General features: G+C 47.1%; 1 protein-coding gene across 1 annotated transcript in view; it reads left to right on the top strand.

The window, feature by feature from the left end:
- The window catches only part of tmem8b (transmembrane protein 8B), a 99962-nt gene that overhangs the window by 25974 nt on the left and 55151 nt on the right, over positions 1-18837 (top strand). The window contains exons 6-9 of the mRNA XM_056280404.1: positions 1056-1438; positions 7957-8053; positions 8882-9005; positions 18046-18188. Coding sequence (XP_056136379.1) covers positions 1056-1438; positions 7957-8053; positions 8882-9005; positions 18046-18188 — 747 coding nt within the window. The remainder of the gene's footprint in view (positions 1-1055; positions 1439-7956; positions 8054-8881; positions 9006-18045; positions 18189-18837) is intronic.

Below are 18837 nucleotides of genomic sequence, written 5' to 3'. Positions count from 1 at the left end.
CTTATTATGCACTGTAATGGCCCACACATATACACAGTACTCTTTGCTCTTGTTTATGCTTGTATGTGTGTATATATGTTTTTTTTCTTGTTCTCTTTTGTTTTACACTAATGTGCCTCATTTATTATTATTATTAACAGTAATGTATTTTTGTTATTATTGTCATACTTCCTTGACCTGAGATAAGGAGCTCAAAAGACTAAGTGGTGGTGGTGGTGGTGGGGTAGAGGAAGGGGGGTTGGACGGGTTCAATAATGGAACCATTTATGTGAATGATTTGTTTTATGTTTTCCTAAAATGCCAATAAAATATGTTCATAAAAAAGACGGGAAACACCCCCCCCCCAAAATGACTGTCAATGCTTCTTACTCATAAGCATAGCATTCATCATTCTCCTTAACCAATGTTTCACAAGTTCATGCAAAATCCTAACAATCAGATTGTGATATGCGTCTTCTACAGCTGAAGAGGATATGCACAGACACACACGTAGGCTACGGCAGAAATACCGTAACACAACTATAAGCTAATGTCCTGGATATATATATATATATATATATATATATATATATATATATATATATCTCGGGGGACAACGCAGCCACAGGAAGTGCCGCGGCCGGGAAGCGAACCCGTACCGCCCGCACCGCAGGAGACATCGCTAACCGCTAGACTAAAGGGTCAGACTCGCCAGCCAGCCAGCGGCCGGCGTGTCTACTTATCCGTGCACGTTACAATATATATACTTGTGAATGCTTTGTTAAACATGTTTCTGTTAGGTTAACAAGTCAACATGTTGATTCTTCAGAGAGGACGCGTGTGTCCTTGCTTCTAGGAGGAGCTGCGAGCGACCCCAGTAGGCCGCTCAGCACCCGAGCTAAGCTAGGCTAAACTAAGCTAGGCTAGACTAGGCTAGGCCTGCAGTGTGTTGCACCATATTACCAGCCGGAGCTGGAGGAACCCGGATGTTTGTGGGTTTTCTTTGGTAAGATAAAGCTGTCGGTCAGTTGTAGTTATTGTTTTTGTAAATCTGATATCTTCCCCCCACTGACTAGATTGCTCCAAGTCCAGCCTGTCAAAGGATCAGGCCGCACCCAGCTCGTCCCTGAACATGCCCCAGTCTTTCGGCACGGCCATGGGCTTCTCCCTGGCCGAGACCCTCCCGGCGGCGGACCTGCCCGGCCTCTCAGCCAACGCCAGTCACCTGCACATGCTGCGGGAGAGCATCACGTACCTGGCGCCCACGGCCGACGCTAACAAGTGCTGGCCCATCCGTCCTACCCTGCGCAACGAACTGGACACCTTCTCCGTGCACTTCTACGTCTTCTTCGGGCCCAACATATCCGTCCCGCCCGACAGAGCCGCCGTGTTCGCCATCAACCTGATGCCTGTACTGGACAGCGGAGGTGTCCTGAACATGGAGCTCAAGCTCAATTTGGTGAGTTGCAGAATTTCCTCCGACATCGCTTTGTGGTTCAGAAAGTATGGAGTGGTTTTTATTAATGACGCAGTTCCAGACTATTGTAGCGAATTCGGGGGGGGGGGGGCAGTTCGGGAGACCGTCGCCGCAGCCGGGACGCGAACCCGTGGCTCCCACACCGCAAGCGACAACGTTAACCCGACTGGTTAACGTCCCGGCTGTGGCGACGGTCTCCCGGACTGCCCCCCGAATTCGCTACACTAGTCGGGCCAATGCTCAGAAGGTGCATGTGATAACCAGTCACAACAGCGGCACCTGGTCGAAGAAAATGACATTTTAAATTACCAGGCAACTTAGCTTAGCATTAGCGTCCACCGAGCCTCCAGCGTCTCATTAACAGGATGTTACGTAAAATGCATCACTTCCGGTGCGACGATAATATTTCCTGCGAAGGGTTTTAAATTAAGCTGAGTGTGTTGTTGCATCTCAGACAGCCCTATTACAACATTAATAACATTTAAAAGTCAACGTTTTGTCATTAAAAAAGTTATCCTATGGAGTTTTAAAGGTGCTTCTTGTAGCTCTTCCTGAACCCAGACGGCTGTTGTTCAGTAGTGTGAATAACAACACATCACAGCAAGAAGACTGAAAAGTGAAACGGAAACAAAGAGAATGTGACATGTTAGCAGACATGTCAGCAGACACGTCAGCAGACACGTCAGCGGACATGTTAGCAGACATGTTAGCAGACACGTTAGCGGACACGTTAGCAAACATGTCAGCGGACATGTTAGTAGGCATCTCCTGTTTCCAGACGCCCCAAGTAGACAGTTTGCTGCAATGTATGCTGCATAGACAGATAGATAGATGCTGAATATTGTGAATGTGAGTCAAGTTTTCAGCAGAGGAAGCATCAAAAAATGACGAAAACAGCTCTGCCCTCAAGCTCCATTGTTATTGAGTGCAGACATTTGAGGTGTGTGTGTGTGTGTGTGGGGGGGGGGGTTGCATGACCCATGCTGATATTTACTAGTAATCCAGTGTTTCAGGAAAGCTGAAATACTACACTTAAGGTAAATGGGCCTCATCTATACTATAGCACCTTTCTAGTCTACCGACCCCTCACAGTGCTTTACAGTGCACGCCTCACATCCACCCATTCACACACACATTCACACACTCATTCACACACACATTCACACACACATTCACACACTGATGGTGGAGGCAGCCATGCAAGGTGCCAATCTGCTCATCAGGAGCAGTTAAGGGTTGCTCAAGTATACACTTCGACACGCTCTCTGGAGGAGTCAGGGCTCAAACCAGTGACCTTCTGATTACTAGACGACCCACTCTACCTCCCCATATCAACATAGTACCTTTAACCCCATATAGTGTAGCATCCTTCTCTCACATGAAAGGAAATATTTAACCATTAGTCCGACACGATGCTGGTTTGGCCAAAGCAGATCTATAAGTTCAAGATCTCAGACCCTGAGAGCAGGATAAGTGGTTTGGATAATGGATGGATGGAAGTGTTGCTCTCCATCACCTGGCCTTTGTGTCTAGCCAGTGGGCACCAACATGTTGGATCAAATAGAAATATGGGGATCCAACAAAACAAACTAAATAACTAATTGCTCCCCTTGCAAAAACATTCCTGTTCATAAAAGGGAATGGTTAGACTTTCACAGTGCCTGCTGGACACACATTACTGCCATGTTTTTGTTCCTGTTGAAGATTGAAATGTGAAAGGGGCCAAGCCAAGTGTTAATGTGGGTGACATACTGTGCAGTTTGCCATTCATTGAAAAAGCTCAAAATGCAAAAAACAAAAAACAAAACCCAGCAGATCGGTGACAGGAAGGAATGTACTTGGCTCGTCTTTCAGTTATCACTGTATTAGGAAATGTTCCTACTGGGGCTTGTTGGGATGACGGGGAGCCAAGAGCATGGTACCTCAAGTTTTATGGCTGGCAGATGGATTCTTACTGCTTCTTATAGATAGATAGCAGGCCGGGCTGAGGCCAAGTTGGCGGAGGAGGGAAAGTGAAATAAAAGCATTAGACTTTGAAAGTTGAATTTAAAATGCATAATTCAGTGTCTTTGCCTTTTTTAGAGAAATAGTGATCGAGTGGTAGACGAACTGATAAACCTATTGAGGGAATGCTCTGATGGAAAATGTGTGAGGAAGTAAGTCAGTGTTGCGGTGTGTGTTTGCTGCTTTGGTCAGTGTACAGTATGAGCAGGAGACAGTTTTCCTTAGAAATTAGCATTTTGCTCCTTTATTCTAAAATGGACACCGCTTGTCCCTTTGCAGTGATCTGTCAGTTGTTTCCACAGACACCGGTCACCCGTCACACCCCGTCGACCTGGCAGTGTGGAGTAAATTTGAAGCATTTCATGAGGGAATCACAAGAGCTGGCTCGACTCAATTTTCTTTCCATGTGAAATGAATTCAGTGCTTTTTTTCTTTTTTTTATCGATAGCTTTTGTCTTTGCAGTACAATGGTTGTTTACTGCGAACAGGGAAAAAAACAAAACAAAACGAGACAAAAGTTCTCTACATTTAGACAGCCCTGGTAGGTTTTCACATGGACCACTTTATTTCTTATAAATATTGGACGACTCAGGATGTTTGTCACAATGCGAAGACGTTGAGGTCTTCTTCGAATCAGTGTCCAGTTTCATAGAAACTATCGTTTAAGCAAATTATTTCATATTCATTCGTTTGGGCAGCGGGTGGTGAATAACCTATGCACAGTGCGATCCATTCTGCATCCGCCAGCTCTAATCTTCTCTCATCTGTTGCTGGCGTGATGTCCCGTTCATTAGCGGCGAGCCTAGGGGAAATTAGCCATATTAATAGATATGAGCACAGAGAAGAATGTCTTGGAGGGGGAAAAAAACCCTGGCCATGCTTAGCAGTTTGACCTGGCTGCAGCATCTTTTTACGGCTGTGATTGAGATGCTGTTTCTGTTTCGGTGCAGCTGGACTCTGTTGCAGCCTGGCGGCCTGTCCGGGGTGTCTCCCCGCCTGCTGCCCAATGACTGCCGCTCCAGTATCCCTGCAACCCTGAGAGCAGGATAAGTGGTTCGGATAATGGATGGATGGATGGATGGATGGATGGATGGATGGATGGATGGATGGATGGACTGTGTTGCTTGTGTCGAGATGTTGGCCGCGTCGTTAAACCTGAATGCTGTGATGCGAGGCTGCGTCCTGTCATCCTGCAAGCTGCACCTCTGCCAGTAGCCGCACATAATCAGACTCAACAGCTGCATAATGGCGTAATAAATCAGGTGCAGAAATAATAATAAACTTCATTCACAGAGCACTTTTTCAAATCGTTATCTTGAGTTATGGTGCTTAACAAACAAAGTGACGATGAGTGAGATTAATGAATAAAATGGATAAGAGGGACTTAAAGCCTGATTACAGAAAATTAGAGCAAGAGCATACAAGAGGGAGGGATGATAAAAGTAAATCACATAGCCACCTTGGTGTTGAGCTAAGAGACGTTTTCGGCGTGGGCTCGGATGACACAGATTTTGCACATCTTAGCTCCACGAGCGCAGACAGTGTAGCGTCCCAAAGCCGGGCGGCTTAGCATGTGGATGCCCAGTCACTTAGGAACAATGAAGTTCCTGCCGGATGTCGGTGCCTGCTGCAGGAGGGGTACACAGACCTGACATGTTGCTAGAAGACAGACGCCGACATGGCTGAGCCTCGGAAGTGAGCAGGGGACATCTTTTTGGAGGCGTTTAAGCAGGGGTTATGTAACCATCTGGTGGGATGTTTGCGGTGGTTTTAACTCACGGGGCTCTCCGTGTGTCTGGTGTTTAAATGCTTCAGATGGATGTCGAGGAATAAACGGAGCCCCCGTCTGTTTCAGGTCTCGTTCATTTAGACACGAGTTTTATTTGCATGTGTGTACATAAGAGCCAGCGTATGCAGACAGGCCACATGTCTGTCAGGACAAACGGAGGAGAGACGGTGTCACGCAGACAGACGTGTGATGAGCGCCACACTGGGGGCTCAAACAAAGACGGAAAGGATACGGGAACAAGGACGTGGAAGAAGAGTAAATCATATTCTAACAAAGCAGAAAAGAAATGGCTTCAGGACAGTAAATAAACAGGAACAGAAAAAAGCAATCAAGAAAGTAATCACGGCGTCCAGGTGGCGTGGCAGTCTACTGTGTTGTCTACCAACATGGGGATCGCTGGTTCGAATCCCCGTGTTACCGCCGGCTTGGTCGGGCGTCCCTACAGACACAGTTGGCTGTGTCTTTGGCTGGGAAGCCAGATATGGGCGTGTCCTGGTCGCTGCACTAGCGCCTCCTCTGGTCAGTTGGGGGCGCCTGTTCGGGGGGGAGGGGGAACTGGGGGGAATAGCGTGATCCTCTCACGCGCCATGGCCCCCTGGTGAAACTCCTCACTGTCAGGTGAAAAGAAGCGGCGTATGGGAGGAGGCATGTGGTAGTCTGCAGCCCTCCTGGATCAGCAGAGGGGGAGGAGCAGAGACCGGGACGATTCGGAAGAGTGGAGTGATTGACCAAGTACAATTGGGGGGAAAAAAAGGGGAAAAAATCCACCCACCCATCCATCCATTAACTGAACCCCTTATCCTGCTCTCAGGGTTGCGTGGATGCTGGAGCCTATCCCAGCAGTCACTGGGCGGCAGGCGGGGAGACACCCTGGACAGGCCACCAGACCATCACCCACACACACACACACACACACACACACACATTCACACCTAGGGACAATGTAGTACGGCCGAGTCAGCTGACCTACATGTCTGGACTGTGGGAGGAAACCCACACAGACACGGGGAGAACATGCAAACTCCACACAGAGGACGACCCCCAAGGTTGGACTACCCCGGGGCTCGAACCCAGAACCTTCTTGCTGTGAGGCGACTGCACTAACCACTGCGCCAAAACATGAAGACAGCGTTTAAACACATAAATCGTAACACTTAACAGTTCCATGAGCCCCTGCGCTCCCCCAGCCCAGAGCCGCCGACAGTTGGAGCGACCGCCTCTCCCGGTCGCTCCATAGCCCCCACCTGAGGGATCAGTCATCCCCGATGACACATCACCCAACCACCAGCCCCACCATCACCCAGTCACACAGGTCATCAGTGACAGGGAGTTAGACGATCTGCTAGTGGGGAACCCCCCCCCCCAAAAAAAGAGTGTACAGTTAGGGGGCTTTGCTAACTCGACTGGCGTAAATCATATGAACACTGCTCAGCAGTGTCTTTCATCAATAGAAATGAATTCCTCAGCCTGTGAATCATCACATCATGTTTTGATAGCTGTCCCGGTGCTGATCACACATCTGACCGACATGTTGTGCACCCCCAGTACATACTTGTGTAACCGAGAACAATGTGCCGAGGCAAATCCCTCTTATGCAAAACATACTTGGCAAAGAAAACAGACTCCGACTGTGGAAGGAATGAAGAGGGATTGTGAAAGCACTCTGAAGGTATCGACGCAGAGTGTCTGGCCCGATCTTATGCACAGGCCCGGTTTGCCAGCTTTTAAAGAACCTCATTATTCCTGACTAGTACTAAGAGCCTCCTGTTTATCTTAAACCGGCGCTCCTCGGAGGACCGGAGGGTCTGCATCCACTGCGGTGTGGATCCAGACACATTGGCAGAGGCAGGTTCCAGTTTCCTCAAGTTTGCAGAGGCTCCCCGGGTTCTCCAGTGCAGGAGCTTCGCCGATTAATAATGCATGCCGTTCAGAGATGAATTATCCACATCTTCATTTAGCCACCTCCGACACACCGAGGGGGAACACTTCCAGCCGAGTCGGTAGTCCTTTTACTTTATGATCTCGCGGCTGACATGATATAATAATATAATATTATTTTATATATTATAATATAATATGATAAATGTAATACGATATATAGTATAATATTATATAATATAATATTTTATATATTATAATATAATATGATATTATTATATATAATATGATAAATGTAATACGATATAGTATAATATAATATTATTTAATATAATATAATTATTATTTAATATATTATAATATGATATTATATAATATTATTTAATATAATATATTATTTTATATATTATAATATGATATGATGTAATATTATTTAATATAATGTAATACAATATAATGTTATTTAATATAATATGATATAATATAATATACAACATGATATAATATGATATAATATGATATAATATAACATGATATCATATGATATAAACTATAATATAATATAATATCATATGGCATAATATGATATAATATAATGTGATATAAAATATAATATAATATGGCATAATATGATATAATATAATGTGATATAAAATATAATATGACATAATATAATATAATATAATATAATGTGATATGAGGCCTAAGGACACGCAGACACAACAGATAATGTGTTGGTACACCGACCTGACATTAGCCGACACGTGATGTTTGAATAGACGAATTAAGTTTGTCTGGTTTCGTGTGTGTGTGTGTGTGTTTCTTGCAGTCTACCGTAAAAGGAGCTAATGTCACAGTGTTTGGCTGCCTGAACCATGGAATACCTCTTTTCCTGCATGAAAATTCATCACTGAAATGTCAGTCAGGTAGGTGTAATGGCGAAGAGAAGCACCACATGCTCATGATCCGGATTAAAAAAACGAACGCGCCGGCCCTGCACACCTCTGTCTGTGCTGGATGTATGAGTCTGTGTTGCCTAAAATTATATTTATTGGATTTTGCATTTTACAAATCACAGAATCAACATATGAAGTAAATCCAGTATGATTCCCATCCCTCCCCTGCCCCCTAACATATCTCCAACCCCCCAACATCCTCCGAAATGGGGGCGTCCAGGTAGTGTAGCGGTCTGTTCCATTGCCTACCAACGTGGAGATTGCCCGTTTGAATCCCCGTGTTACCTCCGGCTTGGTCGGGTGTTCCTACAGACACAATTGGCCGTGTCTGTGGGTGGGAAGCCAGATGTGGGTATGTGTCCTGGTATGAATGGGGGAGAAAAGGGGGGGTGCAAAAAAAAAAGAGTTGGATGTTCCCCATGATAGTCACCCATGTAGCCCCAACACATTTTGCATGTGCACAGCACAGTTGAAGTGCGGTAACTAGTTATTGCAAGTTGTAGTTTATGGTATAATTTTACTTTTTATTTCAGTACAATTTAAATTTCAACTTAGTTTTCACTTGTAACACAAACTGAACCTGTATGTTAGTTTGTCCAACTGACGCTGTTGTGAAGCAGAGTGTCTGTCTGGACCCGTTTCCAAAACCCTTCGTAACGAGGCGGAACATAAAATACCATTATTATCAGTAGGAGTGATGAAAAATACTACGAGAATAAGACCCAGGTTGAAAAAAAACTGGAGTTTTCCTGTGACTTTACTCTCTTGCTGTCTGTCTTCCCTCGTCTCTTCTTTCAGAAACGTTGACCGGCTTTCGTCTCCTGGTAAACGCCTCCACCAACATCACCAAGCTGAGGATTCCCTATCCGCAGACGGGCACATGGTACCTCAGCCTGCGGTCTCTGTGTGCCAGCGAGGACAGGTGAGGTGGCCGTGCTCCCTCCTCTGTGTTAATCACCGCTACATACTAATTACATGCTAAGGTGATTTTTCTGATTCCATCCTGAATTCAAATCACATCCATCATCTACAAAAACCAACAGTTGCTGATATAAGATAAAATATTTCTATTTCCTTGAGGAGGAATGAAAGTGGTTTCAGGTTTTGGAGTCCTTCGAATCCAGCGTCTCCACAAAAGTCCTCTTTTTTTATTCACAAGTCAACAAAGAGCAGGTTTTGAACACTCCAGCAGGGTAGCGGAGGATCAGCCCACCAGTTTCTATGCAGACTGTAGTTCTTTACACGTGTTGGGGCCGACGTGCAGCTTCATTACATAAATTCATAGTACGCAAGGGACACAAGTAACGATTATTTTCGTTATTGATTATTCATTATTGAGTCACTATTGACTATTTTTCGATTAATCGATTAATCATTTCGTTTGTCAAAGGTAAAAAATGTTGATGGATGCCCGTCTCAAATTCCAGAGACCAAAGGGATGTCGCCACACTGTCTGTTAAATCACAAAACCCGGAGTATTGAGTTCATAACGCTGTCAATCAAACGAAGGCAAGTGCATCTTTTGATCGACTACTAAAATTGTAATCGATTAAATTGATGTTGATCGACTAATTGATTAATCAACCAGTTGTCTCAGCACTAAAGGCAACCGTGTCATCAATAATACAACATCAGACTGGTGTAACTCATACACAGTATCATATATCAATGGGGAAATACATAAATACATTTCTGAAAATGTGGCCCATGCTGGTAGTCAGCTGCCGAATGATGATGTGTACTCATCTTTTTAATCACCACAACATCGTTCATACTGTGTTTGACAAGTTGCTGTCAGTGATGTGACAACGCCCTGAAGCCCGTCTACACGAGACCGACCCCACAGGCCGGCAGCTGTGGGCAGATAAATCTATAAGTGGAAGTACAAGGTTTTTCCAGAGGCCTGCATTTCCTGTCTGTCTGAACTTCGGCAGCAGTTAAGCAGCATTACTGATTCACACGTTTGATGAAGGGCGCGTGGCCACTGTCAGAGCGCCGCACCCTCCCTCAGTCAGCCTGCGTCTCCTTCCATCCGTTGTCCAGTCCATCGATCTGAGACTCGCTACCTGACTTGTAAATACGGTCTGCAGCCGGCGTATAAAGTAGAGGTACCGGGGTTAGCTTTGAAGCTCTCAGTAGATTTGAACCACATTAACATGCTACAGAATTTAATCAGGAATGTTCAGCAACATTTATTTGTCGTTTCCCCCAGCCCACAGCAGTGCAACACAAAGACAAAAACACAATTGTCCATCCACCCATCCATCCATTGTCCAAGCCGCTTATCAGAATTTGGGTCGCGGGATGCTGGAGCCTATCCCAGCAGTCACTGGGCGGCGGGCGGGGAGACACCCTGGACAGGCCGACAGGCCATTGCAGGGCCAACACACACACACACACACACACACATATCCAAACTAGAAGAACACATACTACATCCAAACTACAAAAACTACACAACTACAAAAGCACATATATACAACATATCAAAAAAAATTTGTTTTTTTTTCACCGTCCAAGAGAGCGAATACCAGCCAGGGTGACTGTCAGAACTGCCAGTCTGCATGAGCTAGCAGTTAGCTTAGCCTGCCCCACCACCGCGTCCTGTCAGAGTCTCGGGCTAACTCACGTGTAAGCTAGCTGCTGCCATTGTATCGCTCTGGCGTCCGGCTGTTGTTCAGCCATTGTTTGATTGAAGCTGGTCACTGAGAGACTTTGTGTGAGGTGCTGAAAGCAGCATTTCACCACTATAAGGAATCAGTTCATGTGTCAGTCAGAATATACACGTTAAAAAGGTACATGTATTTCATGTAAGATACTCCATTTTGTACTCCGGTTAAAAATTTAATTTACATTATCGAGAAAAACGTAGAAGAATAACTTAGTCGTGGAAAGTGGGGTGCTGAGACTGTGTTCATACTGAACAATGTGTGCGTTTGGTTGTAGTGTGTGTAACACCGCTCAGTACAGACGAGAGATGTGTGCTGGTTTCTTCATCCCTCACTAGTTCCCCTGCACAAAACTTCAGTTTAACACAATCCTCTGCAACATGTCTCACCATGCTGGGCCACCGAGTATGTTACGATGGCAAAATCAGATTGTGCCGTACTGTCAGAATCAGCGGTGCAGATTCAGTCACGCGGCTGAGCCCCTCCGATCAGCTCCAAAAAATGTGCGTGGAATGGAAACGAGCCGGTCTGTGCCGGCCTCCCGGGAGCTTTAATTGAATCTTGAATAACAGATGGCGTGGGGTATGGACCCGTCCTCTTGTGGGAATGTTTGCTGAACGCATGTGGCAAAGCTTTACGTTTCCATCTCTGATTCTGCCCATTCACACACATGTTCAAGTCTGTCAGGTCTGCGGGAGTGGGAGGAGGCGGGGAGAGGCGGGGGAGGTGTGGGGAGAGGCGGAGGGAAGTGTGGGAGGAGGCAGGGGGAAGTGTGGGGAGAGGTGGGGGGAAGTGTGGGGAGAGGTGGGGGGAAGTGTGGGAAGGGCGGTCCTCTTCATTATAATTAGACTGATTGACTTCATTAAGAAAAACCACACCACTGCCGGTCCTCATTCAACGGCCCTCTATTGTTTTCTGCTGTCCTCGGTGTTTGGCCCTCTATTGTTTTCTGCTGTCCTCAGTGTTTGGCCCTCTATTGTTTTCTGCTGTCCTCGGTGTTTGGCCCTCTATTGTTTTCTGCTGTCCTCAGTGTTTGGCCCTCTATTGTTTTCTGCTGTCCTCATTCAACGGCCCTCTATTGTTTCCTGCTGTCCTCAGTGTTTGGCCCTCTACTGTTTCCTGCTGTCCTCGGTGTTTGGCCCTCTATTGTTTTCTGCTGTCCTCAGTGTTTGGCCCTCTATTGTTTTCTGCTGTCCTCGGTGTTTGGCCCTCTATTGTTTTCTGCTGTCCTCAGTGTTTGGCCCTCTATTGTTTTCTGCAGTCCTCAGTGTTTGGCCCTATTGTTTTCTGCTGTCCTCAGTGTTTGGCCCTCTATTGTTTTCTGCAGTTCTCAGTGTTTGGCCCTCTATTGTTTTCTGCAGTCCTCAGTGTTTGGCCCTCTATTGTTTTCTGCTGTCCTCAGTGTTTGGCCCTCTACTGTTTTCTGCTGTCCTCAGTGTTTGGCCCTCTACTGTTTTCTGCTGTCCTCAGTGTTTGGCCCTCTATTGTTTTCTGCTGTCCTCAGTGTTTGGCCCTCTACTGTTTTCTGCTGTCCTCAGTGTTTGGCCCTCTATTGTTTTCTGCTGTCCTCAGTGTTTGGCCCTCTTGTTTTCTGCTGTCCTCAGTGTTTGGCCCTCTATTGTTTTCTGCTGTCCTCAGTGTTTGGCCCTCTATTGTTTTCTGCTGTCCTCGGTGTTTGGCCCTCTATTGTTTCTGCAGTTCTCAGTGTTTGGCCCTCTATTGTTTTCTGCTGTCCTCAGTGTTTGGCCCTCTTGTTTTCTGCTGTCCTCAGTGTTTGGCCCTCTATTGTTTTCTGCAGTTCTCAGTGTTTGGCCCTCTATTGTTTCCTGCTGTCCTCAGTGTTTGGCCCTCTATTGTTTTCTGCTGTCCTCGGTGTTTGGCCCTCTATTGTTTTCTGCTGTCCTCAGTGTTTGGCCCTCTATTGTTTTCTGCTGTCCTCAGTGTTTGGCCCTCTATTGTTTTCTGCTGTCCTCGGTGTTTGGCCATCTATTGTTTTCTGCTGTCCTCAGTGTTTGGCCCTCTTGTTTCCTGCTGTCCTCAGTGTTTGGCCCTCTATTGTTTTCTGCTGTCCTCAGTGTTTGGCCCTCTACTGTTTTCTGCTGTCCTCAGTGTTTGGCCCTCTATTGTTTTCTGCTGTCCTCAGTGTTTGGCCCTCTATTGTTTTCTGCTGTCCTCAGTGTTTGGCCCTCTTGTTTCCTGCTGTCCTCAGTGTTTGGCCCTCTTGTTTTCTGCTGTCCTCAGTGTTTGGCCCTCTATTGTTTTCTGCTGTCCTCAGTGTTTGGCCCTCTTGTTTTCTGCTGTCCTCAGTGTTTGGCCCTCTATTGTTTTCTGCTGTCCTCAGTGTTTGGCCCTCTTGTTTCCTGCTGTCCTCAGTGTTTGGCCCTCTTGTTTTCTGCTGTCCTCAGTGTTTGGCCCTCTATTGTTTTCTGCTGTCCTCAGTGTTTGGCCCTCTTGTTTTCTGCTGTCCTCAGTGTTTGGCCCTCTATTGTTTTCTGCTGTCCTCAGTGTTTGGCCCTCTTGTTTCCTGCTGTCCTCAGTGTTTGGCCCTCTTGTTTTCTGCTGTCCTCAGTGTTTGGCCCTCTATTGTTTTCTGCTGTCCTCAGTGTTTGGCCCTCTTGTTTTCTGCTGTCCTCAGTGTTTGGCCCTCTATTGTTTTCTGCTGTCCTCAGTGTTTGGCCCTCTTGTTTTCTGCTGTCCTCAGTGTTTGGCCCTCTATTGTTTTCTGCTGTCCTCAGTGTTTGGCCCTCTATTGTTTTCTGCTGTCCTCAGTGTTTGGCCCTCTTGTTTTCTGCTGTCCTCAGTGTTTGGCCCTCTATTGTTTTCTGCTGTCCTCAGTGTTTGGCCCTCTACTGTTTTCTGCTGTCCTCAGTGTTTGGCCATCTACTGTTTTCTGCTGTCCTCAGTGTTTGGCCCTCTATTGTTTTCTGCTTTCCTCAGTGTTTGGCCCTCTACTGTTTTCTGCTGTCCTCAGTGTTTGGCCCTCTATTTTTTTCTGCTGTCCTCAGTGTTTGGCCCTCTTGTTTTCTGCTGTCCTCAGTGTTTGGCCCTCTATTGTTTTCTGCTGTCCTCAGTGTTTGGCCCTCTATTGTTTTCTGCTGTCCTCGGTGTTTGGCCCTCTATTGTTTTCTGCAGTTCTCAGTGTTTGGCCCTCTATTGTTTTCTGCTGTCCTCGGTGTTTGGCCCTCTATTGTTTTCTGCAGTTCTCAGTGTTTGGCCCTCTATTGTTTTCTGCTGTCCTCAGTGTTTGGCCCTCTATTGTTTCTGCAGTTCTCAGTGTTTGGCCCTCTATTGTTTTCTGCTGTCCTCAGTGTTTGGCCCTCTATTGTTTTCTGCAGTTCTCAGTGTTTGGCCCTCTATTGTTTCCTGCTGTCCTCAGTGTTTGGCCCTCTATTGTTTTCTGCTGTCCTCGGTGTTTGGCCCTCTATTGTTTTCTGCTGTCCTCAGTGTTTGGCCCTCTATTGTTTTCTGCTGTCCTCAGTGTTTGGCCCTCTATTGTTTTCTGCTGTCCTCAGTGTTTGGCCCTCTTGTTTCCTGCTGTCCTCGGTGTTTGGCCATCTATTGTTTTCTGCTGTCCTCAGTGTTTGGCCCTCTTGTTTCCTGCTGTCCTCAGTGTTTGGCCCTCTATTGTTTTCTGCTGTCCTCAGTGTTTGGCCCTCTACTGTTTTCTGCTGTCCTCAGTGTTTGGCCCTCTATTGTTTTCTGCTGTCCTCAGTGTTTGGCCCTCTATTGTTTTCTGCTGTCCTCAGTGTTTGGCCCTCTTGTTTTCTGCTGTCCTCAGTGTTTGGCCCTCTATTGTTTTCTGCTGTCCTCAGTGTTTGGCCCTCTTGTTTTCTGCTGTCCTCAGTGTTTGGCCCTCTATTGTTTTCTGCTGTCCTCAGTGTTTGGCCCTCTTGTTTCCTGCTGTCCTCAGTGTTTGGCCCTCTTGTTTTCTGCTGTCCTCAGTGTTTGGCCCTCTATTGTTTTCTGCTGTCCTCAGTGTTTGGCCCTCTTGTTTTCTGCTGTCCTCAGTGTTTGGCCCTCTATTGTTTTCTGCTGTCCTCAGTGTTTGGCCCTCTTGTTTTCTGCTGTCCTCAGTGTTTGGCCCTCTATTGTTTTCTGCTGTCCTCAGTGTTTGGCCCTCTTGTTTCCTGCTGTCCTCAGTGTTTGGCCCTCTTGTTTTCTGCTGTCCTCAGTGTTTGGCCCTCTATTGTTTTCTGCTGTCCTCAGTGTTTGGCCCTCTTGTTTTCTGCTGTCCTCAGTGTTTGGCCCTCTATTGTTTTCTGCTGTCCTCAGTGTTTGGCCCTCTTGTTTTCTGCTGTCCTCAGTGTTTGGCCCTCTATTGTTTTCTGCTGTCCTCAGTGTTTGGCCCTCTATTGTTTTCTGCTGTCCTCAGTGTTTGGCCCTCTATTGTTTCCTGCTGTCCTCAGTGTTTGGCCCTCTATTGTTTTCTGCTGTCCTCAGTGTTTGGCCCTCTATTGTTTTCTGCTGTCCTCAGTGTTTGGCCCTCTATTGTTTTCTGCTGTCCTCAGTGTTTGGCCCTCTATTGTTTTCTGCTGTCCTCAGTGTTTGGCCCTCTATTGTTTTCTGCTGTCCTCAGTGTTTGGCCCTCTATTGTTTTCTGCTGTCCTCAGTGTTTGGCCCTCTATTGTTTTCTGCTGTCCTCAGTGTTTGGCCCTCTATTGTTTTCTGCTGTCCTCAGTGTTTGGCCCTCTATTGTTTTCTGCTGTCCTCAGTGTTTGGCCCTCTATTGTTTTCTGCAGTTCTCAGTGTTTGGCCCTCTATTGTTTCCTGCTGTCCTCAGTGTTTGGCCCTCTATTGTTTTCTGCTGTCCTCGGTGTTTGGCCCTCTATTGTTTTCTGCTGTCCTCGGTGTTTGGCCCTCTATTGTTTTCTGCTGTCCTCAGTGTTTGGCCCTCTATTGTTTTCTGCTGTCCTCAGTGTTTGGCCCTCTTGTTTCCTGCTGTCCTCGGTGTTTGGCCATCTATTGTTTTCTGCTGTCCTCAGTGTTTGGCCCTCTTGTTTTCTGCTGTCCTCAGTGTTTGGCCCTCTATTGTTTTCTGCTGTCCTCAGTGTTTGGCCCTCTACTGTTTTCTGCTGTCCTCAGTGTTTGGCCCTCTATTGTTTTCTGCTGTCCTCAGTGTTTGGCCCTCTATTGTTTTCTGCTGTCCTCAGTGTTTGGCCCTCTTGTTTCCTGCTGTCCTCAGTGTTTGGCCCTCTTGTTTTCTGCTGTCCTCAGTGTTTGGCCCTCTATTGTTTTCTGCTGTCCTCAGTGTTTGGCCCTCTTGTTTTCTGCTGTCCTCAGTGTTTGGCCCTCTATTGTTTTCTGCTGTCCTCAGTGTTTGGCCCTCTTGTTTTCTGCTGTCCTCAGTGTTTGGCCCTCTATTGTTTTCTGCTGTCCTCAGTGTTTGGCCCTCTATTGTTTTCTGCTGTCCTCAGTGTTTGGCCCTCTATTGTTTTCTGTTGTCCTCAGTGTTTGGCCCTCTATTGTTTTCTGCTGTCCTCAGTGTTTGGCCCTCTATTGTTTTCTGCTGTCCTCAGTGTTTGGCCCTCTATTGTTTTCTGCTGTCCTCAGTGTTTGGCCCTCTATTGTTTTCTGCTGTCCTCAGTGTTTGGCCCTCTATTGTTTTCTGCTGTCCTCAGTGTTTGGCCCTCTATTGTTTTCTGCTGTCCTCAGTGTTTGGCCCTCTATTGTTTTCTGCTGTCCTCAGTGTTTGGCCCTCTTGTTTCCTGCTGTCCTCGGTGTTTGGCCCTCTATTGTTTTCTGCTGTCCTCAGTGTTTGGCCCTCTTGTTTCCTGCTGTCCTCAGTGTTTGGCCCTCTATTGTTTTCTGCTGTCCTCAGTGTTTGGCCCTCTATTGTTTTCTGCTGTCCTCAGTGTTTGGCCCTCTATTGTTTCCTGCTGTCCTCAGTGTTTGGCCCTCTATTGTTTTCTGCTGTCCTTGGTGTTTGGCCCTCTACTGTTTCCTGCTGTCCTCAGTGTTTGGCCCTCTATTGTTTTCTGCTGTCCTCAGTGTTTGGCCCTCTATTGTTTTCTGCTGTCCTCAGTGTTTGGCCCTCCTGTTTCCTGCTGTCCTCGGTGTTTGGCCCTCTATTGTTTTCTGCTGTCCTCAGTGTTTGGCCCTCTATTGTTTTCTGCTGTCCTCAGTGTTTGGCCCTCTATTGTTTTCTGCTGTCCTCAGTGTTTGGCCCTCTTGTTTCCTGCTGTCCTTGGTGTTTGGCCCTCTATTGTTTCCTGCTGTCCTCGGTGTTTGGCCCTCTTGTTTTCTGCTGTCCTCAGTGTTTGGCCCTCCTGTTTCCTGCTGTCCTCGGTGTTTGGCCCTCTATTGTTTTCTGCTGTCCTCAGTGTTTGGCCCTCTATTGTTTTCTGCTGTCCTCAGTGTTTGGCCCTCTATTGTTTTCTGCTGTCCTCAGTGTTTGGCCCTCTATTGTTTTCTGCTGTCCTCAGTGTTTGGCCCTCTATTGTTTTCTGCTGTCCTCAGTGTTTGGCCCTCTATTGTTTTCTGCTGTCCTCAGTGTTTGGCCCTCTTGTTTCCTGCTGTCCTTGGTGTTTGGCCCTCTATTGTTTCCTGCTGTCCTCAGTGTTTGGCCCTCTATTGTTTTCTGCAGTCCTCAGTGTTTTGCCCTCTATTGTTTCCTGCAGTCCTCAGTGTTTGGCCCTCTATTGTTTTCTGCTGTCCTCAGTGTTTGGCCCTCTATTGTTTTCTGCTGTCCTCAGTGTTTGGCCCTCTTGTTTTCTGCTGTCCTCAGTGTTTGGCCCTCTATTGTTTTCTGCTGTCCTCAGTGTTTGGCCCTCTATTGTTTTCTGCTGTCCTCAGTGTTTGGCCCTCTATTGTTTTCTGCTGTCCTCAGTGTTTGGCCCTCTTGTTTCCTGCTGTCCTTGGTGTTTGGCCCTCTTGTTTTCTGCTGTCCTCAGTGTTTGGCCCTCTATTGTTTTCTGCTGTCCTCAGTGTTTGGCCCTCTTGTTTTCTGCTGTCCTCAGTGTTTGGCCCTCTATTGTTTCCTGCTGTCCTCAGTGTTTGGCCCTCTATTGTGGACGTAGTTAGCAGGATGAACGTGCAGCTGAAAAGCTGCAGACCTGCGTAGACCCGCTGTATTGTCAGAGGTTCGGGGGGGGGGGCAGAAGCAGCTGATAAATGGAAGGTGTGGTGAGAAGGTAGAGTCCATCACATTAGAAGTTGGGAGTAGACACGGAGAGCAGCAGGCGTAAGTGTTGGCTGTGACAAGCCCGAGCATCACAGAGGGCCCATGTGACACAGCTCTGAAGGTCATTACCGCTGTCCCCGTCTAACCCTTGGCCTGTCTGTGGCTCTCATTAGGTTCGAGCCCTGCACCAACGTCACGGCTGAAGTGTACCTGCGGTCCTACCTGACTCCCTGCATCAACGACTGTGGGACATACGGACAGTGCAAGCTGCTGCGCACCAACAACTATCTCTACGCTGCGTGTGAATGCAAAGCAGGTGAACAAAACACAAAAAGTTGAAATAATGTTGTTGTTTAGAAAATGTGTCGGTGTGTTTCCAGGCGGTCAACGTGCACCTGAGAAGCCTGCCCTCTCTTGGTTTGTTGATTTGGTGTTGTACAAATGTGTCAGCAGGCCCAAACACCTTGGGAATGAATACACCCCTACTACTCATAATAAAGCAGCATACAGCAGCAGTTAATGATCTGAACCCACAGGGAGACGAGACTTGTAGGATTAGACTGGCAGGTTGGTGGCGCCAAATGGTTCCGAAAGACGGGCTGACATGAGCCGGTGTGCCAGAAACATACAGCGTATGGACCCATCGATGGATGAATAGGCAAAGTTTTTTTGTTGTTGACCCCCCCCCCCTTTTTCTCCCCAGTTGTACTTGGCCAATTACCCCACTCTTCTGAGCCGTCCCGGTCTCTGCTCCACCCCCTCTGCTGATCCGGGGAGGACTGCAGACTACCACATGTCTCCTCCCATACATGTGGAGTCACCAGCTGCCTCTTTTCACCTGACAGTGAGGAGTTTCACCAGGGGGGAGTAGCGCGTGGGAGGCTCACGCTATTCCCCCCAGTTCCCCCTCCCGACTGAGCAGGCACCACTACCGACCAGAGGAGGCGCTACTGCAGCGAGCAGGT

This window comes from Lampris incognitus, chromosome 1, assembly GCF_029633865.1.
Source record: "Lampris incognitus isolate fLamInc1 chromosome 1, fLamInc1.hap2, whole genome shotgun sequence".
Classification (NCBI taxonomy): domain Eukaryota; kingdom Metazoa; phylum Chordata; class Actinopteri; order Lampriformes; family Lampridae; genus Lampris; species Lampris incognitus.
This window is presented reverse-complemented; position numbering and strand designations above follow the sequence as displayed.